Source organism: Oryctolagus cuniculus, chromosome 14, assembly GCF_964237555.1.
Source record: "Oryctolagus cuniculus chromosome 14, mOryCun1.1, whole genome shotgun sequence".
Taxonomy (NCBI): Eukaryota; Metazoa; Chordata; class Mammalia; order Lagomorpha; family Leporidae; genus Oryctolagus; species Oryctolagus cuniculus.
The window spans coordinates 81,451,160-81,479,049 of record NC_091445.1 but is presented as its reverse complement, the minus strand read 5'-3'; the positions used below and the strand labels follow the sequence as shown (position 1 = coordinate 81,479,049).

General features: G+C 43.9%; 1 protein-coding gene across 1 annotated transcript in view; it reads left to right on the top strand.

The window, feature by feature from the left end:
- DEPDC1B (DEP domain containing 1B) overlaps nucleotides 1–27,890 on the top strand; it is a 118,056-nt gene that overhangs the window by 79,160 nt on the left and 11,006 nt on the right. Inside the window, exons 7-8 of the mRNA XM_070056735.1 lie at nucleotides 96–236; nucleotides 23,762–23,928. Of these exons, the coding sequence (XP_069912836.1) occupies nucleotides 96–236; nucleotides 23,762–23,928 (308 nt within the window). The remainder of the gene's footprint in view (nucleotides 1–95; nucleotides 237–23,761; nucleotides 23,929–27,890) is intronic.

Genomic DNA, 27,890 nt, shown 5'->3' with positions numbered 1-27,890 from the left:
TATCTTGAATGCCTGTACATACCACACATATGCACAGAGACAGATATTTCGAGGTGATTCTTCCACTAATGTTTCCCTTTCTGTTTTTAAAATAGGGCCCAACTGTTCTGATTTGAAGCAGCCCATGTACTTGGGTTTTGAAAAGGATGTATTTAAAACTATAGCGGATTACTACGGTCACTTGAAAGAGCCGTTACTCACATTTCATCTGTTTGATGCATTTGTCAGCGTATTAGGTAAGTTGAGACGTAGTGAACAAGGATCTGCATTATTGATGTTGAATAATTGTGTTTTTCATTATCTTGAGGCTCTTCTTAGCTGAAGCTCACAGCATCTTAAGAAGAAAAATGGATAGAGTGCTTGGCATAGCTGGAGCTCTGCTCTGTAGAGGAAAAAAATGGTTAAGCTCTATTATGAAGCTCAAAGTAAGGATTGTAGGCTTTTTTCTTAAGAAGCAATAATACTAGCATGCCAAATTTATATAAAAGAATATAACGTTATAGGTAGGGAAGAATGTAAATGTGATACTTGCTGTTCTTGACTGAAGCCATTACTCTGGTATGACTTTATGAATAGTTAAGTGTAGGAGATGTGTTTTCATTTAGAAATCTAATTTCTTTTTAAACAAAGAGGTTTATGGAGGATTATTTGTTAGTTGAGACATGTAAAATAAAGATAATAACTTTGCCATTCCCTAAAACTTTTGCTATTTCTCAAATGAGTTTGTGCTTTAGAATTTACACTGTGAAAGAAATCTGGGAGAAAGGAAAAAAATAGTTATTGTTATAGATGTTTCTGATACTGTTCCTTTTTTCTTGGAAATCAGATTTTCATTTGGTGTTTATTAAGTATTATTGTTGTCTTAGCAAATGGTTTGCTTTGAAGGCCAAGTTACCACATGGGTTTCATACTCTGTTATATGAATCTGTGGGAATTAGCATACTGTTTTTGAGTCTTGGGGGGTTTGACAAGTCTTCCTCCTTCTCTTCTTACTCCTCTCATTTCCCTCCTTCCTGTGTTTGTTTTGGAAAGTACGGATGCTGCTATAGTTTGATAACAAAAATTAAGCAACATGTGGATACGTTACTTGATCTCATAGCCAAGTTCTTTGGATTTTAAGGTTTTGTAGGTTCTCTGATAATAATAAGGAAGATGCAGTAGTTGTCAGTTCTAAACATAAGAGTGTTTTCAGACAGACCAATATTGGGGATCAGTGAAAAGATTAGGCCTATTACTGGGTTTTGAGACACTGGTTATATTGTTTCCAACCAAGGAGGACTTGGGCTGTGTGCACTTATGAACATATGCCTCATGGTGAATCTTTGCTCTTATTTAGTCAGTTTGTAGACTGAATATGACCCATTATAGCCACTTACTACCATTAATGCCATTAGTTAAAGAAGACTTCTAAGGACTGATGAAAAATAATTTCTTTTTTTCCCTCATTTTCCATTTTCATATTTTCTGGAGTAAAATTACCTGGTTTGTGATGTTTTTACAAAGCAAATTCCAGTTTGGGTCAGTTATATTTGTGATATCACTGGTCTGTTCTGTCACAAGTAGGAATTAAAGCTGCCTATTGCAAAACGGATATCAGAGTTAGTCGCCCTATAAATATCCATAGAGGGTTTGTAGTGGAGAAGGATGGGCAGAGTGGGGAATTTATTGTCTTAGTTTTAGCAAGAATAAACTAATGCGTGTGGGTGGTAATGACACACAGTTGAGCATCCCTGGTCTAAAAACCCAAAATTTGAAATATTCCCCAATCTGATGATTTTTGAGTGCTGCCGTGATTCCCCAAGGAGAAAATTGTGCACCTGACCTCATGTGACGGATCCCAGTTAAAAATGCAGGTGCACAATGCAGTTTATGCAGCATCCGCAAAGGATAAACCTCCTCCCCTGCTCTCTCAGATGTGAGAGATCTTTTAGTGCACACCTGGGTTCCCCTACGGAAGTACTCAGTGACAGGCAGTAAAATGTCACATGTGCAGGTTCCCTGTGATGGCCCATGGAGCTAAGACCTACATGCATTACTGAGTGATTTTTTCTTAAATACTTATTGGTATAAAGTTACAACTGAAAATATTTTTATAAAATGAAAAAGACTATAGATACCCTCATGGGTAACAGTGATAAGAAAAAGAAGCAGCCTTTATGTTTTTAGCACAGAAAGTCAAGGTCTTAGAGAAACTGGACATTGGTGAAAGTGTGAAACAGCTGATGAGTTTGATATTGGAATGACCACTACCTAGGACCTGAAGAAACAGTAGGATAAATAGTTAAGTTCTATGTTAAAAGTGATGGAACAGAAATTAGTAAAAAATAGAAAAACACTGCATAAGGCTAAAAATGAAGATGTTGATTGTACATTGAAAAAGTGTGTCTCGGCATACAACCAAAAATGAAGATCCCAATTGTGTTTTGAAAGAGTGGATCCATCAGTGTTGCAGGGAGCACATGCCACTTAATGGTAGGCTGATGATGAAATGAAGAACTGGAAATTGTAGGGAACTGTGAATATGCGACAGGCTGGTTGAGAAACTTAACAAAAGGCAAGGTGTAAGATTTTATTTAAAGAGTGGTGGTAATAAAGCATCTGTCAGTTGCAAAGCAGCAGAGAATTTCATAGAAGTGGATGTTGAAAACACTTTTAATATTGATTGTGAAGCTCCAGTTCATTCATCAATGGGGAAATAGCTGAAAATGTTCTGAATCAAGCTGACTGCGATGCTATTGGTGGTAAAGAGGATGTTGTTAGCACTGCAGAAAACATGCCTGTAGACAGTGTGGTGAAAATGTGTGACGGCCTTGTTGAAGGACTAGAGCCGCCACATGCATTTGTAACAGAGCAAGCACTTGCATTGGTTTATTTATTTATTTATTTATTTTGGCCAGGCAGAGTTAGTGTGAGAGAGAGACAGAGAGAGAGTTATAGACAGTGAGAGAGAGAGAGAGAGAGAGAGAAAGGTCTTCCTTCCGTTAGTTCAACCCCAAAATGGCCGCTATGGCCGGCGCTGCGCTGATCCAAAGCCAGGAGCCAGGTGCTTCCTCCCGGTCTCCCATGCGGGTGCAGAGCCCGAGCACTTGGGCCATCCTCCACTGCCTTCCCGGGCCACAGCAGAGAGCTGGACTGGAAGATGAGCAACCAGGACAGAATCCAGCGCCCCGACTGGGACCAGAACCTGGGGTACCAGCGCCACAGGCAGAGGATTAGCCTAGTGAGCCGTGGCGCCAGCCGCTTGCATTGGTTTGTAAGTCAAAGACTTGTAAGACAAAAATGTTGTTAATGCGGCAAATGACTCTGGAGGAGATGTTATTTATCTTTTAAAATATCTATTTAAAAATTTTTAATTTAATTTTATTTAAAAGGCAGAAAGAGATCTTCCGTCCTTTGGTTTACTCCCTAAATGCCACCAACAGCCAGGGCTGGATCAGGCCAAAGCCAGCAGCCCCAAACTCAATCTGAGTCCCTCAAGTCAGTGGCAAGGACTCAAGTATTGAGTCATTACCTGCTGCCTTCCAGGGTGGCCATTAGCAGGAAGCTGCATTGAAAGAAGCCAGGGGGCCAGCGCTGTGGCGCAGCAGGTTAACGCCCTGGCCTGAAGCACCAGCATCCCATATGGGCGCCGGTTCTAGTCCCGGCTGCTCCTCTTCCAATCCAGCTCTCTGCTATGGCCTGGGAAAGCAGTAGAAGATGCCCAGGTCCTTGGGCCCCTGCACCGGTGTGGGAGAACTGGAGGAAGCTCCTGGCTTTGGATTGGCACAGCTCTGACCGTTGTGGCCATCTTGGGAGTGAACCACTAGATGGAAGACCTCTATATCTCTGCCTCTCCTCTCTCTCTCTCTCTCTGTCTCTCTCTCTCTCTGTGTGTAACTCTGACTTTCAAATAAATAAATAAATCTTAAAAAAAAAAAAAAAAAAAAGAAGAAGAAGAAGCCAGGTCTGGAGCTCCAGTCACCCTGAGGTGGGATGCAGGCTTCCCAAGTGGCAGCTTCACCACTGATTATGGAGGAAGCATTTTAAAGCACTCTCCACAGAGTGCCTCCTCACCACTGGAGGACCCATTGCTGGCCCCTCAATTACTTCTGATGTTCCTTCTCAACTGAAATTAAAATGCATGTATAATGTATTAAACATTACCTTTTACTCAAAACGCAGCATGATAGGCAGACTGAAAGCCTGCTGTTGTTGGTTGTTGCTGTTGTTTTAACACTGGATAGAGGTGTTCTCTTGGTGATGCTGCTGGGCTGCTTAGTGGCCCTCAACATGTTGTTTTTCCTCCTGGGTCAGTGGTGTATCATAGGTCATACTGTGAAATACTTGTGTGTGAATGAATGTGTGTAAGGAAGTGCTTGTTGGCGGTGTGGAACTTCAGAGTCAGGAATGGTGGTGATGCCAGACAGCCCCGGATCATCGTGGATGCCTAACACAGTGCCTTGCCACCTTTGCTTTCTGATGGTGCAGGGTACGTAAACTTTGGTTTTATGCACACCATTATTAAAAATATTGTATATAGTTTTCTTTAGGCTGTGGGGATAAGGTGTATATGAAACATAAATGAATTTCATATTTAGCCGTAGGCCCTCTCCCCAAGAGATCTTATTATGTATTTGTAAATATTCTAAAATCTGAAGTCTGAGGTTGGAAACACTTCTGGTCCCAAGCGTTTTGCATAAGGGATACTCAACCTGTGTTAAATGTGCCAGCACAGTCCGTCTCAAGAAAATATGTGTGACACATGCTCCATCGAAACCATTTTTTAAGACCTTTGGGTACTGAATGAAGAAAGCCTTCTAGATTATAGAAGACCATACTTTGTTTATATGATTAACAGAGGTTGTGTCATGTAGCAGTCTTCTTAGAGTCTAGGAAAAGGTAAATGTCTAGATACATAAATTGAATCCCAGCAGGGTTGATTTAACCCTTTAACCTTTTGACTTTGGTTAGAATTAGGATGCCATTGGATAAAGCATTTTAAAGTAATTAATATATTTTTATAGAAGCTAAAAGTTCTACAGCATTTTCTTTGAAGTGGTTTTTGGTTTATCTTATGAACTTGTTGAGAAGTTTATTCCTTTGCTTTTAATGTGGTTGGGCATGATACCAAATCTGTGACCCCAGGAGCAGCTAATCATTATTGATACATGAAATAGAACATCTGGAAATTCCTAGGAAAGAAAATCGACATTGTTGGAGATGTGAGACTTGTGTGTGTGTGTTTTTTTAAAGATTTATTTATTTGAAAGAGTTAAACAGAGAGAGAAGGAAAGGCAGAGAGAGAGAGAGAGAGAGAGAGAGAGAGGTCTTCCATCCGCTGGTTCACTCCCTAGTTGGCCACAATGGCTGGAGCTGTGCCAATCCGAAGCCAGGAGCCAGGAGCTTCTTCCAGGTCTCCCACGTGGGTGCAGGGGCCCAAGGACTTCGGCCATCTTCTGCTTTCCCGGTCATAGCAGAGAGCGGGATTGGAAGTGGAGCAGCGGGACTGGAACTGGTGCCCATGTGGGATGCCGATGCTTCAGGCCAGGGTGTTAACCTGCTGTGCCACAGCACCGGCCGTGAGATTTGTTCTTTTACTTAAAATTTGGTTTGACTCAGCTGCATGACCTAATAGCATGGCTGTCCATAGATGTACTTGATGTTAATTTCCAGAATGGCAGTTCCCTGTGGTAAGATCAGAGCTTGGCTTTCTCTCCAGTGGGGTGAATGAAATAGAGGAGCATCCTTTACTCTTGCTCCGCTTCCACCCCAGAGTTCAGTGAGTTGTGTAGTGTGTAACAGATTTGCATATTGAGGGAAAGAAGCAGGAGAAAGGAAGCACAGAAGGGCTTGGGGGCAGACAAGGGTGTTTTGGGAATTGAGGACCAGCCATGGTTGGTCTGTGGGGCCAAACACGACTCAAGTAAATAATAAATACATCGTCTTCAACTTGTGTGTTTTAAAAGGGAAATTTAATTACTTTCCAGACTTTAAGGAACAGGAAATTCAGGTGGGAATTCGTATTTATATGGCAAGTGTTGGAAGCAGTAGTTAAGATGCCGTTTGAGATGCCTGCATGCCCTGTCAGGGTGCCTGGCTTCGGTCCTGGCTCCTCTTGATTCTAGCTCTCTGCTGATGCGCAGCTGGGTGGCAGCAGGCCATGGTTCAAGGTCTTGGGTCCCTGCCACCTATGTGGGAGGCCGATTGAGTTTCAGTCTCCTGAGTTCGGCCTGGCCCTGGCTGTTGTGGACATTTGGGGAGTGAAACAACAGACAGAAATTCTCTCCTTTTCAAATAAGATAAATGAATAAAAAAATTTTAAAAAGAATTAATATTAATGGCTTGTTTAGAAAATTGGAAGATCTAGCATCTCTGGGCTGGGAATTTTTGGTAGCACAGACTGCTGCAACTGTGTACTGACTGCCTCCACTAGCAGTAGCAGGTGTTCCAGACACATCAGCTCCGATATACTAAGTCTTCAAGATTTCTCATTGTTTCCTAGGCAAGTTTACCTGGCCTCCTTCACTTAAAAATTTCATTCTTCTCTTGGCAGTTGAACTTGGAACTGTTGGTTGGTTTGCTAGTAGACTGGAACATTGAGCTCTTTGTTGTTCCCCTCCTTAATGTTAAATCTAGAAAACACCATTGGCATTTACAAGACTGGTTATGCACTGTATCTTCTAACTCACTCAGTAAGTTGAGATCTTTCCCTGTGTTTTTTAACCTAGAAATGCACAGGTGGTTGGGTTTTCTCTTCATTGGTTCTTTTGCCTAGTGACTTGTAGGAGGCTCCCTTCTTTGGCTTGTTACCTCCCTGGCCCTTATGTTCAGGTTACCTCAGGGTCCTTATCCTCTGGTAATTCTTCAGGAAAAACAGTTCTTTTCAGAGGGTGCCTAGTTGGTATGCTTGACCAGACAGAGGGCTCTTGCCCATGTTAGCCCAAAAATGCTTGCTGGTGATGCTATCTGCTCTCAGGCCCAGACTTACTGCCACAGCTTTGTTTGTTTGTTTGTTTTTTGTTTTTGTTTTAATAGAAAACTTTTATTTAATAAATATAAATTTCATAGGTACAACTTTGGGATTATAGTGGTTCTTCCCCCCCATACCCGCCCTCCCACCCCAAAACCATCCCACCTCCTACTCCCTCTCCCATCCCATTCTTCATTAAGATTCATTTTTTAATTATCTTTATATACAGAAAATCAAATCTATACTAGTAAAGATTTCCTTTTTTTTTTTTTTTTTTGTATTCTAAACATTTTTGAAGATACAGATGGGCCAAGGTAAGGAGATTGATTTATCCCCAAATATAATGATTGCTGTTCTACCAAGATTGTTGGGATAAGGAGAACTTAAGTGTGGAAACTGAGGGAGATGCCTAGGTATACCTAAAAGCTATACATAAAACAGTGATTACTAAACTTTTGGAAAAACAGTTTAAAACCTTTCCTATGCCATTTCAGCAGGACAAGTTCCAAGTGGATTAGAGAATTAAATGTAAAAAGTGTGAATATAGGTTACAGTTGAAATTTATCTGATGCTTAGGTAGACAAAGGACTTTCTAAACATAAAAGGAACAAAAGTCATAAAAAAGCTACAAGCAATTTAAAATTCTCCTTGCAAAAAAGGGCATCATGTATGCCCGTGTGAATCTATACCTGCCTTTAAACCATGCCCAAAGGTGACCTGTTTGCCTTACCCCCCAAATCTCTAGAGAAATGGCCCCTCTTGTTACATCTCTGTCCTTGACATTTAATGTATAGTCTGAATCTTTTTGGCTTAGTATAAACTTTTTCCTTTTCAGACCAATTTTTGGTGAAAATGAAACTGTGACTTTTAAAAATGCTTTTGGTTGTGACCTAACAATGAAAACTATTACATAATGCTGAAACTAAAAATGGCTTAATTAAGTGGAGAGTTCCATACATGTGTGGACTGAAAGATGCAATACTGATAAGATACCAGGTCCCTAAGAATTTATCTGTAGGTTTATTGCAACCTTGATAAAAATTTAGGACCTTTGGTCAAATTTTCAATGTTATAAAATTTACTTAGAAAATGAAATTCTCAAAGCAATTTTGGAAAAGCAGAAAAATTTAGAGAACTTACATTGCTTGTTCCCAATACTTACATAACCTTACCATCAGGTGTTCTGCTAGTATCTTACTGTAAAGATTTGATGTAAAGTATATTAGAAGTTAGTGTGATTTTGGTGTCAGGATATATTTTTAGATCTTGGAATAGAATAAATTCCAGGAATAGATACCTATCTATAGTCAAGGGATTTTCAACAAAGAAGCCAAGAGAAATGATAATCTTTGCAAAAAGTGATATTGGAACAACTGGATTTCTATATGGAAAAAAATGAACCTTTAGACTTTTATTCCATCCTCGTACTTTGTTTTGGAATGGATCATAAACCCAAAGGTAACAGATAAAACCAAAAGCCTTCTAGAAGAAAATATAGGAGAAAATTTCTTATAATTCTCGGGAGGCAAAGATATTTTAGTATACAGAAAGCATCAACCATAAAATAAAAGTTCAAGCAAACAGACCACCAAAATTAGAAATTCCTGCTCTTTAAGATAAGCCATTGTGTTGGGTGTTTGGGTTAGTGGTTGAGATGCCTGCAGCCCATTTCAGAGTTCCTGGGTTTGAATCCAGTTCTGGACTGCCTGGAAGGCAGCTGGGTGGTGGCTCAAGTGGTTGGGTCTGTGCCACCTATGTCAGATGTGGTTTGAGTTTCAGGTTTATGGCTTTGACCCAAGCTCAGTCCTAGCCATTGCAGTTATTTGGGGAATGAACCAGCAGAAGGGAACTCTGTCTCTCTCTACTGCTTAAATAGACACAAGGAAACAAGAAACAACAACAACAAACTCATCATCAAGAGAGTGAAAAGACAAGGTGGAAGATACATCTTTATTATATATCTGACAAAATAGTTACAACCAGATTATTTAAAGAATTCTTCAATAAGAGTAATGGTGTAATAAAAAGTGGACAAAATGAACACCCTAAAAGAGACATGAAATGGTAATAATAATAATAAGCACATGAAGAGAGCTCATCATTAGTCATATGGGAAATACATATTAAAACTACAGTGTGTTCTACTGTGTGCACACAAAGAGTGACTAAAATTGAAACAATTAACAATACCAAATATTGGTGAGTTTGTGAAACTACTGGCTCCCTCAGATGTTGGTGGTGGTGTATAGAATAATACAGCCATTTTGGAAAAATAGTTTCTAATAAAGTTTAGCACATGCATACCATAGTTCATTTCCTAGGTATTTATCCAGGAGAAAATGCCAATGTGCAGTACAGGAATATACTCACAGCAGCTTTATCCTAATATCCAAAATTGGAAGCAATCTGCATATCTGTCAACAGCTAGTGGGTAAACATATTGTATGTCATACAATGAAATATTACTTAGCAGTAAAAACAACAAAATACTGGCATACAGCACAATATAAATGATTCTCAAAGATACAGAGAGTGACAAAGCTAAACTCAAGGATTTGTGCAATTTGACATTTTAACAAAGGAACACCTAGTTTATGGGGATGGAAAGCAGGTCAGAGGCTGGCTAGGTCTAGGGGGTTGAGAGGATTAACTGCAAAAATGTTTACAGTGGAGTCTTCAGGGTGATGGAAGTATTTTTCTATTTTGGTTTTATGTTGAGTACAGGGGAGTATATATTTGTCAAAACCCACTGAAACTTATTAAGACAATGGGTGCTTTTTTGTAGTATGCTGGATATAAATCACATTGAGCGAAAAAGTGTTTATCTACTTTTGAGATTTTCAACCTGGAATACCTTTGGCTGGGACACTGTACTCAAATTAATAGTCACGAATAGGAGCCAGCACTGTAGCATAGTGGATGAAGTATCTGCCTGTGGCGCTGGCATCCCATATGGGCACCAGTTCCAGTCCTGGCTGCTCCACTTCTGATCCAGCTCTCTGCTGTGGCCTGGAAAAGCAGTAGAAGATGGTTCAAGTGCTTGGGTCTCTGTACCTGCTTGGGAGACCCAGAAGAAGCTCCTGGCTCCTGGCTTTGGATTGGCTGAACTCTGGCCATTGCAACCACTTGGGGAGTGAACCAGAGGTTGGAAGACCTGTGTCTCTCTGACTCTGCCTCTTTGTAACTGCCTGTCAAATAAATAAATCTTTGAAAAAAAGAAATCATTAGTATACATGAAGAATTAGCTGCAAGGGTCCTTTGTTCATTGTAGCATTGCTAATTTGCTAATAAAACTAATAGTTTGAAGAGTTCAACCTTTCAGACTTGGACAAATAAAGAGCAATACTTCTATGCAATTGAAAGGGAGTACAACATTGCTTAATATATGTAATAAGTCTAAATGAATTCCCATTTTACATGGCAAGTTAAAAAACAGAAGAGGCTGCTGTGGTTTATAAATACAAACATAAAGCATAAGAAAGAATAGTGGGGCCGGTGCTGTGGCGCAGCGGGTTAAAGCCCTGGCCTAGCACCCGCATCCCATATGGGCGCCAGTTCGAGTCCTCTCTGCTCCTCTTCCAATCCAGCTCTCTGCTATGGCCTGGGAAAGCAGTAGAAGATGTCTCAAAAAGATGGTCTCCCACTTGGGAGACCTGGAAGAAGCTCCTAGTTCCTGCCTTTGGATTGGCGCAGCTCCGCCCATTGTGGAGGTCAGCCTCTTACAGTACAGAAACACACGCATAAAAATCAGGGAAATGGTACTGATTGATTAGCATTAAATCCCCTCCAAGGTTGGCAGTCATCTCAGAATTCTTCGGTCTTGGCTTGTCTGATGTGTCCTTGGGGTTAGATTCAGGAGAGGCATCTTTGGCAGCTTCTCGTCACCCTCAGTGGTGCCTGAGCTCAGCTTACCCCATTGTTACTGCTGATGCACTTTTTGATCACCTGCTTGCTCGGTCAGGCTTCTCCACTTGCTGCTACTCTTTCTTTTTTTTTTTTTTTTTTTTTGACAGGCAGAGTGGACAGTGAGAGAGAGAGACAGAGAGAAAGGTCTTCCTTTGCCGTTGGTTCACCCTCCAATGGCCGCCGCGGCCGGCACACAGCGCTGATCCAATGGCAGGAGCCAGGAGCCAGGTGCTTTTCCTGGTCTCCCATGGGGTGCAGGGCCCAAGCACCTGGGCCATCCTCCACTGCACTCCCTGGCCACAGCAGAGAGCTGGCCTGGAAGAGGGGCAACCGGGACAGAATCCGGCGCCCTGACCGGGACTAGAACCCGGTGTGCCGGCGCCGCTAGGTGGAGGATTAGCCTAGTGAGCCGCGGCGCCGGCCTACTCTTTCTTTTTGTAACTAGCAATATTTTTGTGGAGTGATAAGTTGAAAAATTTGTATGTCACCTTTCTCACGTCAAACTTTGAATTTATTTGTTTTTATCAGGATGGGCTCATGCTTTCCTATTTCATATATTGCATTTTAATTATTTATCTGATGCTCAAATTGTCCCAGATTCACCCATTCAGAGGCCCAGATCCTGGCCCCTCTATCCTTTTGCCACCACATCACTGTCCTTGGAGCATTTTCTTGCTTTCAGGCACTTTAGGGTCATCTTGTACTTGTACTTTCTCTCCCCCTCCCTGGAACTGCGCATTTCTTGAAGGTTTTTTTTAAAAAATTCCTTTAGCAGAGTGTGATATTTACAAGCCATGATCATGGTGCTTGATGTGCTCATCATTGGGGTGTTGCTCATGGAAAGAAAATGAAATTCTCAAACAACACTGTAAAAAAGTAACCCTGCGATTGGATTTCCACACTTCCACCCTGAGAACTATTTGGATTGTGATTAAACTGGCAGAACAGGGAGTCACGTGTGAGACCTCCTTGTGCCTGCTGTCCTGACGTAGCGCATTTTCTACCCTGTTGCAGGGACAGCCACGTGTTTCTCTTTGTCTAGAAGCAGAACTGTCAGGTTGTTGACTTTTCACATCTTTACTAGTTCCAGCAAGTTGCCTTCCAGAACACTTGCAGCAGTTTCTACAGCCATTAGGAATATATTCCTGTAATGACCATTTCTTTACCAACGCTTGGTTTCAGCAGGGTTTTGCATTTTTCTAATCAAATAGGTGTGAAAAGGACATCTTACTGCTGTTTATTGCTCATGTGGGTTACCTCTTTTTTTCTATAATTTGCCCCTTCTTTTTCTTTTCTTTCTTTCTTTTTTTTTTTTTTTTGCTCCTTTTTGTCATTTTAAAAATAGGATTCAAGGGGGCTGGTGCTGTGGTGCAGTGGTGCAGTGGACACCAGCATCCCTTATAGGTGCTGGTTTGGGTCCTGGCTGCTCCACTTCTGAGCCAGCTCCCTGCCAATGGCCTGGGAGAGTAACAGAAGAAGGCCCAAGTGTTTGGACACTTGCCATCCACGTGGGAGACCCAGATGGAACTCCTGGCTCCTGATTTTGGCCTGGCCCAGCCCTGGCCATTGCAGCCATTTTGGGAGTGAACCAGCAGGTGGAACATCTCTCTCTCTGTCTCTCCTTCTCTGTAATTCTTTCAAATAAATGATAAATCTTTAAAAATTATGCATTCTGGCTATTAATCCTTTGTACCTTATATCTTGCAAATATCATTTCCCAGTCCATAACTTTTGTTTTGATTTTCATCAGAAGATAAGGACTTTTATTTTAGTAAAATTAACATTAAAATTGTTTTATATCTTTCTGTCACAAAGAATGTACTTTCAAAACCTTTTTTCATGTTTAGGTTTCTAATATTTTTTTTAAATTTTTATTTGAGTGGCAGAGTAAACAAGTGACAGAAAGAGATCGTCCATCCATTGTTTCACTCCCCAAGTGGCCACAATGGCTGGGGCTGTGCCAGGCTGAAGCCAGGAGTCTGGAACTCCACCCGGTCTCCCATGTGGTTGGCAGGTGCCCGAGCACTTGGGCCATCATCAGTTGTCTTCCTAGGCACGTTAACGGGGAGCTGGATTGAAGGTTGAGCACCATATGGGATGTTAGTGTCGTAGGAGGTAGCTTTCCCTGCCTCGCCCAGCACTCACTCTTAAGTTTCTAATTTAATTCATTTATTTTAAAAACTAACTTTTAAGTTATATTTGACATACAATTATGTGTAGACTCTTTCTCAGTTGCATATTTTCCGGGTTTAGGAATTAAGGTGATGCTGGTTTCATAGAACGAATTTGGGAGGATTCCTTCCCTTTTAGTTGTTTTGAATAATTTGAGAAGAATTGGAATTTTTCTTTAAATGTCTGGTAAAATTCAGCAGTGAAGCCATCCAGTCCTGGCTTTTTCTTGGATGGGAGGTGTCGCTCCCCGTCTTCGTGGAGGAACGACACAGGATCCTGCGCTGTTCTTTCGTCTGCTCGGCCCTCCCCGGGTTTGCTGCTGGTTCTTCCCGGGTTGGCTACCGTCCCTTCCACCTCCGTGGAAGGGCAGTTTCCCCTGGCCACTTTCCCCACTTCCGCAGGGGAGCGGCACACCGCCGGCCAGCTCTCTCAGGGGCTGCACAGGTGTTCCTCCAGCTAGATGTTCCCCTTAGATGTTCCTGGTGCATGCCGTCTCTCTCCTCCTTTATAGTCCTCCTCCGCCAATCCTAACTCGGCTGCCCACACGCCGAGTACGCTGCTCTCCTCCAATCAGGAGTAGGTCCTACAGTTTATTGGTTGAACTGGAGGCAGCTGCGTAGAAGCTGTTTTCTCCTCTCCCAGCACCATATCGTGGGAGAGCAGATGCATAGAACAAGTCTTAATTCCAGTAACAATATAGTCCGAGTTGCTCCCCACAGTGGGAGAGCAGATGCATAGAATAAGTCTTAATTCCAGTAACAGTATAGTCCGAGTTGCTCCCCACAGTGGGAGAGCAGATGCATAGAATAAGTCTTAATTCCAGTAACAGTATAGTCCGAGTTGCTCCCCACAGATCCCCCTTTCTTTTTATTTTTTTGGCGTTGATACGCGCCTGTCTTCGGTGTCCCGCGGCACACACTCTGCTCTGCTTGCTAGAGTTGCCACAGGTTCTTACAAGTCCTATCAATCAGGCAAACCGAATCCGGGTCCTCTCTTCGCCATGTTGTGAGGAGGTTTTTAGGCGCTGATGCGTGCCTGTGTTCGGTGCCCTGCAGCGCATGCTCTGCTCTGCCTGCAGGGGCTTACAAGCCCTAACAATCAGGCAAACCGAATCCAAGCCTTCTCATTGCCGTATTGTGGGGGAGACTTATTAGTGTTGGTTCGTGCCTATCTTCGGTGACCTGCAGCTCATACTCTGGTCGAGCTGCCTGCTGGTGCTTATCGCCTAATCAGGCAGACCGAATCCAAGCCTCCTAATTGTATTGTGGGGAGGCCTTACAGATGTTAATTCGTGCCTGTCTTCGGTGACCTGCGGCGCATAAGCTGCTAGCCGCCGCAGGTGCTCATCGCCTCACTTAATCAGGCAGACCGAATCCAAGCTTTCTCATTGCCATGTTGAGGGGAGGCCTTTCTATTTCTCTATTTCTCTATCTCCGGGCATTCCTATTTCTCCCATTTTACTTCTATCTTCCAGCATTCCTATTTCTCTCATTTTACTTCTAAACTTCTGTTTCTCTTATCCCCGCAGTTTCCCGGCGCCCGCCCGAGGCTGCTTCTCGGCACCTCGCCCCGCGGCAGCTTCACGGCTCTGCGCGGCTTCCCGGCGCCTCGCCCCGCCGGCGCCCGCCCCGCGGCGGCTTCACAGCTCTGCGCGGCTTCCCGGCGCCTCGCCCCGCCGGCGCCCGCCCCGCGGCGGCTTCACAGCTCTGCGCGGCTTCCCGGCGCCTCGCCCCGCCGGCGCCCGCCCCGCGGCGGCTTCACAGCTCTGCGCGGCTTCCCGGCGCCTCGCCCCGCCGGCGCCCGCCCCGCGGCGGCTTCCCGGCTTTGCGCCGCTTCAGCCCGCGCTTCTCTCATCTGCGCGGCTCGGCTTCGCGCGCACACTCTGCGGTCTCCACGCACTTCGCGCCCGCACCACGGCCTCGCGCCAGCCCTGCGTTCCCTATCTATTCACGCCCCGTGCTCTCTCTGCACGCGGCGGCTTCCGCGAATGTTTCCGCCACCACCGGCATTCAGTCCAAGTTCCCCGGACTAACCTGGCGAATTTCAACCTGGCGGCCCACGTCTCTGCCTCTGGTTCCAGATCTTCGCCTCTTGCTCCCCGGGGTGACTTGAAGAATTCCAAGGTGGCTTATGTCTCCGCCTTGGCCTGCACTCGCGGCTTCATCCTCCCTAACATTTTTCTCTACCCGGTATGTTTCCTTAAGTTTTCTTCCAACAATATTCCTCTCATTTCTCCTGGCTTCTCCCCACAGTCCGTATCCAAGTCTAAGTTTCTTATAGGTTTCACTTTCACTTTCAACCTGCAGTCCGTATCTAAGTCTAAGTTTCTTCTTGCTTTCACTTTAAATCCTAACTTCTTTCCCACAGTCCATATCCGAGTCCAAGCCTCCTCCAGGTTTCACTTTCGCTTTCAATCTCCTAGCTTCCCCGCCATAGTCCGCATCCGAGTCTATGAAAGCTTTCACTTTCGCTTTCAATCCTAACTTCTTTCCCACAGTCCATATCCGAGTCTATGCCTAGGCTTTCAATAGCTTCTTCCGGCACCTAGGCTCTTTGCTAGTCTCTCTCTCCGGTATTTTCCCACTTCTTCCCGTTTCTTCCCTCCTGAGTTTCCTATCCGAGTCACGGCACCATTATGTCGCTCCCCCTCTTCGTGGAGGAATGACACAGGACCCTGCCTAGGCTTCATATCCGAGTCACGGCACCATTATGTCGCTCCCCCTCTTCGTGGAGGAACGACACTGAACCCTGCGCTGTTCTTTCGTCTGCTCGGCCCTCCCCGGGTTTGCTGCTGGTTCTTCCCGGGTTGGCTACTATCCCTTCCACCTCCGTGGAAGGGCAGTTTCCCCTGGCCGCATTCCCCACTTCCGCAGGGGAACGGCACACCGCCGGCCGGCTCGTCTCGGGGGCTGCACGGGTTCCCTTAGATGTTCCTGGTGCATGCCGTCTCTCTCCTCCTTTATAGTCCTCCTCCGCCAATCCTAACTCGGCTGCCCACACGCCGAGTACGCTGCTCTCCTCCAATCAGGAGTAGGTCCTACAGTTTATTGGTTGAACTGGAGGCAGCTGCGTAGAAGCTGTTTTCTCCTCTCCCAGCGCCATATTGTGGGAGAGCAGATGCATAGAATAAGTCTTAATTCCAGTAACAATATAGTCCGAGTTGCTCCCCACAGTGGGAGAGCAGATGCATAGAATAAGTCTTAATTCCAGTAACAGTATAGTCCGAGTTGCTCCCCACAGGGAGGATCTTTTTTTACTGATTCAATTTCTTTCTTGGTTATGGGTCTGTTTAGGTTTTCTATATCCTCATGGTTCAATTTAGGTAGGTTGTATGTGTTCAGGAATCTATCCATTTCTGCTAGATTTTCCAGTTTCTTGGCATACAACTCTTTGTATAGAATTCAAAATTGACAGTAGCTTTTCTTCTATCAGTGTTTTAAAGATGTCATTCTCTTGGCTTGAATAATTTCTGATGAAATCTGTATTAATTTTTTTAATTTTTTATTTATTTTTTGACAGGCAGAGTGGACAGTGAGAGAGAGAGAGACAAAGGTCTTCCTTTGCCGTTGGTTCACCCTCCAATGGCCGCCGCATCCGGCGTGCTGCGGCCTGGCGCACCGCACTGATCTGATGGCAGGAGCCAGGTGCTTCTCTTGGTCTCCCATGGGGTGCAGGGCCCAAGCACTCGGGCCATCCTCCACTGCACTCCCTGGCCACAGCAGAGAGCTGGCCTGGAAGAGGGACAACCGGGACAGAATTTGGCACCCGACCGGGACTAGAACCTGGTGTGCCGGCGCTGCAAGGCGGAGGATTAGCCTAGTGAGCCACGGTGCCGGCCAAAATCTGTATTAATTTTAATTTTTGTTCCTCAATTTCTTTTAAAAGTGTTTATTTTTGTATATTTGAAAGGCAGTGAGAGAGAAGAGAGGTAGAGAGATACATTGAGACATCTTCTATCTACTGGTTTATTTTTCAAATGCTTGCAACAACTGGAACTGGGCCAGCCCAAAGCCAGGAGCATGGAACTCAGCCAGTGTCTTCCACATGGGTGGCAGGTACCCAGGGACTGAGCCATCACCTGCTTCATCCCATGCTGTACATTAGGAGGAGCTGGGATTAGAATCGAGCCTGGGCTGTGAGTAGGCACTCGAATATGGGACATGGACATCCCAAGTCACGTCTTAACTGATGTGCCACTACACCACCCCTATAGACGTGTCATTTAATGTTTTATTACATTTGAGACTTTCTATCACTGATTTTTAGGAATTTGATTCTAATGTGTTCTTCTGTAGTTTCCTTTGTGTTGTGCTTAGATTCATTGGCTTTCTAAGATCTGTTGCTTTATAGGTTGATCAAGTCCAGGAACTACCCCCTCCCCCCACCGCCTTTTCTCAAATATTTTTTTCTGTTCCTTTTTACCCATTTATAATTACATGTATGTTAGATCTCTGGAAATTTTCCCTCAGTTGGTTGCAGCTGTATCCATTTTTTCTCCTTTTACTGTGTGGTCAAGTTTTCTGATCTTTTCTTCTTATGATGTTTAGTCTGCTGTGGTTCTCACATGATGAGTGCTTCATCCAGATTTAACATTAGACATTTTGGTTCTCTTATGGCTCCCGTTTCTCTCCTCACTGTTCATGCTTCTTTTGAAGATGTGAACATACTTAGAATATATTTTTGCAGTATACCGCATTGTGCTGATTTCTTTATCTTTGTGATTTCTGGGATGTTTCTATTGATGTTGTATTGAATTTTCTGTGGTATATTGGTCACATTTTACAGCTTCTTGGCTTGTATATTGAATACTGAATTTTCCATTGTCAAGTGCCTGGATTTTGTTTTCTTCCTTTAAAGAATTGAACTGTGTTCTGAGTGGCAATTAATTTATTTGAGTTTCTGTTTGCCTGTTTGTCTTATTTTTAAAGTATTTCTTAGGGAGGATTAGATTAACATTTTTTTCTTAAAAATTCATTTATTTATTTGAAAGGCAGAGTTACCGGGGGCAGAGGCAGAGAAAAAGAGAGAGGTCTTCCATCTGCTGGCTCACTTCCCAAATGGCTGCAATGGCCGGAGCTGGGCCAATCTGAAGCCAGAAACCTGGAGCTTCTTCCAAGTCTCCCATGTGGGTGCAGGGGCCCAAGGACTTAGGCCATCTTCTGCTGCTTTACAGGCCATAGCAGGGAGCTGGATTGGAACTGGAGCAGCTGAGGCTCGAACTGGTGCCCATATGGGATGCTGGCACTACATGGTGGGGGCCTCAGCCTCTACTCACCAGTGCTGGCCCCTAGATTAGCTTTTATTGAGGGGATAGGTTAGTTCTGTACTGAAGCATGGCCCCTCTGGGCATTCTCCTGAAGGTACTCAGCCATCAGCAGGATTCTCCTGTCTGTACGTGAGCTCGGGGTCTACTCAGCGAGGAACTCACTGGTGGTTGTCTGTGTAAGTCATTTTTGCCTTCTCCATGTGTTTACATATTTCAGTATTTCTCAGAGTCTAAGAGGAATCCTGTGCAGGTTTATTTGTGGAACTGAGGTTTTGCATGGTTCCCTCCTCCTAGAACTCTGCTTTGCAAGGTTTAGCCTCGTCAGCCTCCCTGAACTCTGGTCTTTGTCTCCGCTCAGACAGGCGTCCATGCTCTACTGGAGGCCCTCTCTCTGTTCTGTCCGTTGGAATGTGTCTCCAGGCAAAATTTGATCTCTGTGCTCATTGTTTTGTGGTCTTCCTCAGGGGTTATAGTCCTATGCTGTTGTCCCATGTCTGTTGGAAAAAATTTTTCCAGTTTTCTAATTGCTTTTGAAGGGAGATTTAATCTGGTCCATATTGTTCCATTTGATTAAAAACAGAATTTTTTATAAGGTAAGAAATTTTCATTTAATTTTTCTGAAATGTTACCAAATTATTCCAGAAATTTAAAAAAAAAAATTCTTGCTGAATTTTGGTGACATTCAGGCTTCAGCCTGTTTCTAGTCTGTGTGCTTTGTCCCATTGATTTTGTTTATCCCTGTGGTAGCATTGTACTGTTTAATTACTATAGCTTTATAACAGATCTTGATATCAAATAGGGAAAGTCACTGTTTCTTAGTTTGCAGTTTATGGGCATTGCATAACTTCTTTCCTATTTTCCCTAGTGGATTTTTCATCTGTTTGGATTCATTGTATTTAAGAAGTAAAAATAAGCCAGCAATTATGTGTTGTCCTTGAAATCTTGTGTTCAGCCAAGGAGTTACCTTATGAGTTAGTAGGTGAAAGCTTATTCAGTGTAGCGCTTTTGCCTAAAATGAAAACTGCCTGAGTAATGCTTTTTATTAGTATAACTCTGAGAGCACTGATACCTGTTAACTTATTTAGTCCTTTACTCCGTTGTGAGCATTATGATGTGTCATCTCATTTAATTCTTATGATTCTAATTTTCTGCTTATACAGAAGCTGAGGTTAGGGCTTAAATGTCAAAGGTTGGTTAAGTTATAGAGTTTGTATATGAACCCAGGGGTTTCTGGCTCCAGACAATCTTAGCTGCTGTGCCAGCCTGCCCAAGAGTCTTCCACACAGTCACAGAGCAGAGCAGATGTCCCAGATTCTAAATCCTGACTGAACTTGGCAACAGTTTTGCCACAGTGGATTCTCAATGGGCAACATGATTGAAGAACAAGGCAAACAAACTTTTTTTTTTTCAGTTTTTGAGATAACATTTTTAATTTACATTACAGTCAAGGGCTTAATACTACACTTAATAAAGAGTGAAACAAATGAAACAAAACAATGACCCTTTGTATGTAGATACATGACACATATATGTATTTTAGGGAATTGTGCTGACGTCCGTGATCTTTAGGCCTACAAGGGCCGGCTATTGAGTGGCTGACAACTGCTGTGGTACTTCTCTCATTGATGCTGACAAAGACATCCCCAGGCTTTCAGCTGAAAAGTCACGGCATGTGTGTTGCTCCCCTATTCGCGGAGGAACGACACAGGACCCTGCGCTGTTCTTTTGTCTGCTTGGCCCTTCCCGGGTTTGCTGCTGGTCCTTTCCTCCCCTCCATGGAGGGGCGGCTCCCCCTGCCGCTTTCCCCGCTTCCACGGAGGAGCGGCACACCGCTGGCCGGCTCTCTTGGGGGCTGCTCAAGTGTTCCTTCAGATGTTCCCTGTGCATGTTGTCTCTCTCCTCCTTTATAGTCCTCTTCCACCAATCCCAACTCTGCTACCCACACGCCGAGCACGCTGCTCTCCTCCAATCAGGAGCAGGATCAGCTCCTGCAACTCATCAGTCAAATTGGCGAGAGGCAGCTGCGTGGAAGTTGTTTGGTCTCTCTCTCAGCGCCATATTGTGGGAGAGCAGATGCATAGAATAAGTCTTAATTCCAGTAACTTAGTCTAGTCTCAGTTGCTCCCCACAATGTGTGACTTGTTTCAGAACTTCCTGGTGCCAGAACGCCAGACCACCTTTTTCCACATAATAATACTGCAGGCATGAAAATCTCCCAGTGACCCGCAGGGTAATAATCACGATAGAAGCTTTCTGCGTTATGCACAGTGAAGTTACTAAAGGATTATGTGGATATTTACATGTGTTGGTCTTCTCTTTCATGCTCTAATGTGATTATGAAACTATTTATAGACAATTAGCACGTAAGAGGGAAGACTTCAATAACTTATGACCCACTCATTCAGCTATGTTGGAGCATTGTGGGATTTTGCTTGTTCTCTCTTTATGGAGGCCCAGAGCCAAATTTGGTTCTGTGTATCAGTGAATAGTTTCTCTAACAAGGTTTTAAGGAAAATCTAGCCAAATTTGTCTCTAATTTATATTGTTTTTCCTTGATGATAGTTTTAATGCTTTAACATAGTGTAGGTTGAATATCTCTTATCTGAAGTGCTTGGGATCCGAAGGATTCAGATTTGGTATGTTTTAGATTTGGGGATTTTTACATATGTTTTACCAGTTGTGGAGCGGTACCGTTCTAGCAGAGTTGCTGCTTGGGATGTCCGCAAGCCTGGTTTGAGTCCTGGCTGCTCTGCCTCCTACCCAGCCTTCTGCTCTTGTGCACCCTGGGAGGTAACAGGGGATGGCTCAACTTCCTGGGTCTCTGCCACCCCTATGGGAGAGGTTGGCTCCAGGCCAGCCTCCACTGTTACAGGTATTTGAGGGAGTGAACCCAGCAGGTAGAAGAGATAGAAGATCTCTTTCTCTGTTTCTTTCTTTCTTTCTTTCTTTCTTTCTTTCTTTCTTTCTTTCTTTCTTTCTTTCTTTCTTTCTCTCTTTCTTTCTCTCTTTCTTTCTCTCTTTCTTTCTCTCTTTCTTTCTCTCTTTCTTTCTCTCTTTCTTTCTCTCTTTCTTTCTCTCTTTCTCTCTTTCTCTCTTCTCTCTCTCTCTCTCTCTCTTTCTCTTTCTTCCTTTCTTTCTCTCTTTCTCTCTTTCTCTCTTTCTTTCTCTTTTTCTTTCTTTCCTCTTCTTCTTCTTCTTCTTCTTTTTTTTTTTTTTTTGACAAGCAGAGTTAGACAGTGAGAGAGACAGAGAGAAAGGTCTTCCTTTTTCTGTTGGTTCACCCCACAAGTGGCCACTACGGCCGGCGCATTGTGCAGATCTGAAGCCAGGAGCCAGGTGCTTATCCTGGTCTCCCATGGGGTGCAGGGCCCAAGGACTTAGGACATCCTCCACTGCACTCCTGGGCCACAGCAGAGAGCTAGACTGGAAGAGGAGCAACCGGGACAGAATCTGGTGCCCCGACCAGGACTAGAACCTGGGGTGCCGGCACCGCAGGTGGAGGATTAGCCTAGTGAGCCGCAGTGCTTGCCTCTCTTTCTCTCTTTCTTCAAATAAAATAAAACAAAACAAAATAGATTTTTCCAGTTTTGCATGCTTAATCTGAAATACAAAATATTCTCTGTTCCCTCTCTCTCCTCATTCCTGTCTTTTGCATGCTCGCTCTTCTTTCTTCACACCACTGTTTCTCAAACACTCCAAGTGTGCTCCCATGTCTTCCACATCTTTGTTCCTGATGTTTCCTTTCTCTTGAAAGTTGGTCTCTCCCACGTTTCCTTGCCTTACTCTTCCTTCAGATTTCAGCTCGATGGCACCTCCTTCGAGAGAAGTCTTTCCTGAAATGCTAGAAGCATGTTCTGAGTATACCCACTCATTTCTCAGCTCCTTTCTGCCTTATTTTTCTCAGAAGCATCTTTCTTTCTGATATCTCATTTCTGTATTTTTTATTAATATTATCTGCTGGAAGGTAGATGAGATCAAATTTTTTAAAGATTTATTTATTTATTTGAAAAGCAGAATTACAGTGAGGAGGAGTGACAGAAAGACAGGAATATCTTCCATCCGCTGGTTCACTCCCCAGATTTCAGAAACCAGCAGTGAGGAGCTTCATCAGGGTCTCCCACATGAGTACAAGAGCTCAAGTACTGGGGCCATCCTCTGCTGCTTTTCCCAGGCAATTATCAGGGAGCTGGATTGGAAATGGAACACCAGGACACAGACCAGCACCCATATGGGAAACTCGAATTACAGGTGATGGCTTTACCTGCTCCGCCAGGACACTGGCCCCCTAGGGATTTTGTTTTATTCCCCACTATAGTTCCTTCCTAAAATAGTTCTTGCAGTAGGCAGGCCTTAATACTTATTTGTTGAGTAAATAAAATGATAAATTAAAATATGGCCATGAGCTGCTTTTCTTTCCATGGACTTGACTATGGAAAATTGAAAGCTGTCTACATCGATGATGATGGTGGTGGTGATAGGCATCATTAGCAGCATTTCCTGAATAGGGGACTTGTATGTAAACTCTCCCTTTCCCTCCCACACAGATTCATTCCCTTTGCAATCAAACCGAAGCGCCTGAGGCCGGCTTTCAAGGCCATCTCAGGCTACTTCTATGTTGGCCTGTCGATGTCACTTTTACCAAGCCCTCACCCTCAAAGCTAGGCTGCAGTCACTGGGTGACATGGAGTTCCTCTGAGCTGCCTTTTGTAGATGTGTCTTGCAGCACCTGTCTCGTTTCTCAATGTCAAAGACAGTTTTGCCTCCAACTCTAAGACTAGTGGGAACTTGAAAAGGTTGGGTATAGAACAAATAAATGATGGAAGCAGTTTCACCATGTGAGTGTGTCCAGGGACAAAAATGGTTGCAAAGAGCAAAATATTAGAATACACTAATGCTAGCAAAACCATACCTTAGGTACGGGTGATGCCATATAGCCTGGTTAGATCAGCACACTTAACTGCCAGAAAAAGCCCAGGTGGAATGAAGGGTTATTTGACAGGCGTTATTTAGAAATAAGTGGAGCCGTTTGGCAGAGGGCTGACTATGGGAGTGTTGGTCCTGTAACTTGATTTGTGAGTCACTCAAGAGGGTGGCCATGCTGGTCTGCGGGTGGGGTGAGGGTGGGATAGGGGATAACACAAGGCAAGAATTCAGGGCAGGGACTGTGGGCAGCTCTTGCTCAGACTGTCCTGAACCAGTCAGCAATGTGAGTGCTGAGGGTGAGGTCAGTGTCTGCCTGCTGCCTCTGGCTCAGTGGGAAAGAGGACAGGGAAAATGTGGTTGTGTCTGCCTTGTGGGTGGGATGGTTTTGTTTCCTGTGCTGATTTGTGAGTGACAGTGCATCTGTAGTCAGATGGGGGACAAGAGTTGTGAAAATATTTTATGTGATTTTTAGTAATTTCATAAAAATGTGAACAGAGTTAGAAGGTCTATAGGTCTTAAATGATAAAACTTTTTGTCTTCATCAGGCTTGCTGCAGAGAGAGCAGCTGGCAGTTGAAGCATTTCAGATTTGCTGCCTCCTTCTGCCTCCTGAGAACAGGAGGAAGTTACAGCTGTTGATGAGGATGATGGCCAGGATCTGTCTCAACAAAGAGATGCCACCCCTGTGTGACGGCTTTGGCACGAGAACGCTGGTGGGTTGATTCTCCACGTCTAATGTGGCTTGAGTTTTTGCAATGAGATCCAGCTGCGTGAAGTTCACTAGTTTGGGAGGCCAGAGGGAGGTGCGAGGCAGGCTTACTTCACGAGCCATGGCTGGGTGACCTCCAGTCTGCTGTTTTGTTATGGAGCACAAGTGAAAGTATACACCGAAACAGTGTAATCATCTGCGCTGCCTCTGGTGTAACTACTTTTTAACTTGATAACCGACTGTCAACACAGAGAGAACAGATGATGGATAGCAAGGTTAAGTGGTTTATTATGAAAGCGCCAGCCTCTCCAGTGCCAGGACAGAAAGCTTGCAAAGCCTTTGTTATACCAGTAAGAGAGATGGCAGCTTACATAATGGATTAAAGAGCAGAAGTGACATCCATAGTTGGCTGACACAGGCTGGGAGGTGAGAAAACATGTATCCCCTAATAAGGGCTAAAGCTCCGTGGGTGAGGAGCTTTCTTCAGGTTTTCTCAGTTTCACTTTATAAACACATGCTATTTTTGAATTGTACCTTGTAACACCAGCATCTGTGTTTTCTTTAGCACTTATTTTTTGATTGAAAAATAATTATATTTATTGTCTGTAATGTGGTGTTTTGACATGAGTATATTGTAGGAAGATTAAATCAAGTTAACATGCCCATCACCTCACCTGATGATTACTTTTGGTGGTGAAATAGTTAAAATGTACTCTTTAAGCAGTTTTGAAATCTACATCACTATTAACTTGCTACCATGCTGTGCTGTGCATCTCTAAAACTTCTGTCCGACTGGAAGTTTGTACCAGAAATCTTGGCAAAATTCGTTCTTCCGTGAAATATGGGTCCTCCCCATATTCTAATACACCAGAAGGACTCTGTAGGGCCTTCCCTGGGCTGTCTCCAAGAACATGGAGCAGGATGGAGGAGCACTCAGGGATTTGTCACGTCCTTTGTAGGAGAATGGGTGGATGGGCACTAACAGACCTCTGAAAAGCTGAAGAAAACTTTGCCTACGTTCCCCATAAGGAGTTATGTTTTACCGCATACAGTTTCAAGGCGTTCACAGTTCCCCCGGGATCCATGGTCTCCAGGCAAAAGATCTCTGCCTGCATGTGTCTCTGAACATAGAAGTGTGAGTGAGGAGCCAGTGCTGTGGCATAGAAGGTTAAGCCTCCACATGCAGTGTCAGCATCCCATATGAGCGTCGGTTTGAGTCCCGGCTGCTCTACTTCCTATCCAGCTCTATGCTTATGGCCTGGGAAAACAGTGGAAGATGGCCCAAGTGCTTGGGGCCCGCATGCACATGGGAGACCTGGAGGGAGAAGCCCCTGGCTCCTGCTTTGGCCTGGCCCAGCTGCAGTCGTTGTGGACATTTGGGGAGTAGGCCAGTGGATGGAAGATCTCTCTCTTTCTGCCTCTCCCTTTCTTGTTATCTCTGCCTTTCAGATAAATAAATCTTTAAATAAAAGAAATTTTTAAAAATGCGATTCAAGATAACCATTATTTGTGATGTATCGATGAAAGGTATGATTTTGTATTCATAGGCTTTGAAGTAAGATTGTCTTCAGGAAAGTATAAAAAGGAAGGAAATGGTTATCCAAAGGATAGTATTGAGAATGGAGTACTTAAGATGCATCCGTGGAAATCACGTTACATAGTATGTTTTGTATTTCTGGTTACTGTAAATAGAGTCTCATTGCTCGACTTTTTCCCAAAGTTCCCTGGCTTTGTTCAAATATGTTTGTCAAATGTAAATTTGTAAGCCCGGAGAAAACAAGTTAACTAGGAAAAGATGTAATGATTGAGGTGCCACAAATGTTAGCAGGTATTTCTTTTTAAATCAATGATGAAATAAAGATGTTATTTCGCTAAGTGGTTTTGAAGAACTTTGAACTTAAGAATGCTACATGGTTAGGCCGGCGCCGTGGCTCAACAGGCTAGTCCTCCGCCTTGCGGTGCCGGCACACCGGGTTCTAGTCCCAGTTGGGGCACCGGATTCTGTCCCGGTTGCCCCTCTTCCAGGCCAGCTCTTTGCTGTGGCCAGGGAGTGCAGTGGAGGATGGCCCAAGTGCTTGGGCCCTGCACCTCATGGGAAACCAGGATAAGCACCTGGCTCCTGCCTTTGGATCAGTGCAGTGCGCTGGCTGCTGCGCACCAGCTGCGGCGGCCATTGGAGGGTGAACCAGGGTGAACCAATGGCAAAGGAAGACGTTTCTCTCTGTCTTTCTCTCTCTCACTGTCCACTCTGCCTGTCAAAAAAAAAAAAAAAAAAAAGAATGCTACATGGTCCAAATCATGGTGATGATAATCTTCAGAGTGTGTGTGTGTGTGTGTGTGTTTTATCATATATAAAGAAGGGTACCAGATTCCAAGATGGCAGAATAGGAGGGAGCTTACTGTTCTAGCCTTTGGGAAGATTGTGGAGAAGTGAAGAGAGTACAATCTTAGAGAACAGATAGGGAGAAAACTGCAGAGGAACTCTATGCAAATTAGAGGGACACTATGAATCTATGTGGAGGGTGTTGATGCACACAACTCAGGACCCCAGCAACCAAGAGCCTCAGCACCAGGTTTAGAGAGTGAGGTAAGACCAGACTGAAGCAGCTGGAGCCATTGGTGATAAAGCTGCAGGAAGAGCCTGGTGTCAGTCTGGCTTGGAGCCCTGTGAGGGACAGTATACCTACCAACCTAGAGGAAACAAAAGGGTTGTTTTCTCTCTCCCTCACCACCTGGCACTGGTGTCCGGTAGCCAGCTGAGAGGCAAGTGCCATTTGGACATATGTAACAGCTGCACTGGCTTGTGTCCATGCACCCAGCAACCAGCTGAGAGGAGATGCCTGAATCTGGCTAGGAAACTGACAGCAGGCTGGGTGCTTGTGACACTGAGCCTTGTGTGCTGGGACTGTGAAAACATTGTGGCTGTGTGGCAGGGCACAGGGTTTGGCTAGAACTCTGGGCAGTCACTGTGAGCAGCTCCACATGCTCAGGGCTCCCTAACTGACTGGTGAGAATCATTGCTGCATGATCCATGCTCACACTGAGGACTGCATGGATCTTTTGTGTGGTTCTTGGGGCAGCACAGATGAATATTGCATGCATTGGGGCATTGGTCTCCTTAGAGGAGAGGAGGTGAGCATGAGACTATGCCAACAGAGCTGATCAAACCTTCCCCTCTGATAAAAAAGAGAGAGAGAGAGAGATTTACCACACCTAATTTGGGTGTTACCTTGGAAAACTGCCCTCACCCTGGACCACTGAACAGAGCTCTCTGGCCATACCCAGTACATGCCTCTAGGTATTCACTGAAAGAGTAGACCCTCCACTAAGCCACAGAATAATACTTAAAAGATAAAGGTCATCAGAAGGAAAAAAAAGTATCCTCACAAATGCCTAAAAATAAATGCAGAAATTCAAGAAACAAGAATAAGGATGATAACGTGACACCCCCAAAAGAACACAACAGCACTTCAATATTAGAATGAGAAAATGAAGGGATTAAAGAAATGCCAGAAATGGAATTCAAAAAATAGAAGTAATCAGAAGCAAATCCATGAATTAAAGAAATCCATACATTTCATGAATGAACATTTTTCTCATGAAATTGAGATTTTAAAGAGAAATCAAAATGAAATACTAGAAATGAAGAATTCAGTAATCAAATAAAAAATGTAGTGAAAAGCCTTAAAAACAGACTCTTTGAAGCCAAAGAAAGAATATCAGAGTTAGAAGACAAATTTCTGGAAATTTTACAGTCTGATAAAGTGTTGGAGATTTATGGGATTCTGTTAAACGACCCAACATAAAGGTCTTAGGAGTTCCTAAAGGCATGGAAAGAGAATGGGTTAGAAGGCCTTTTTAGTGAAATAATTTCAGAAAACTTGCCCAATCTGGAGAACGGGACGTCCAAGTACAGGAAGCACATAGAACTCCTAACAGACATGACCAGAAAAGAACTTTACCATG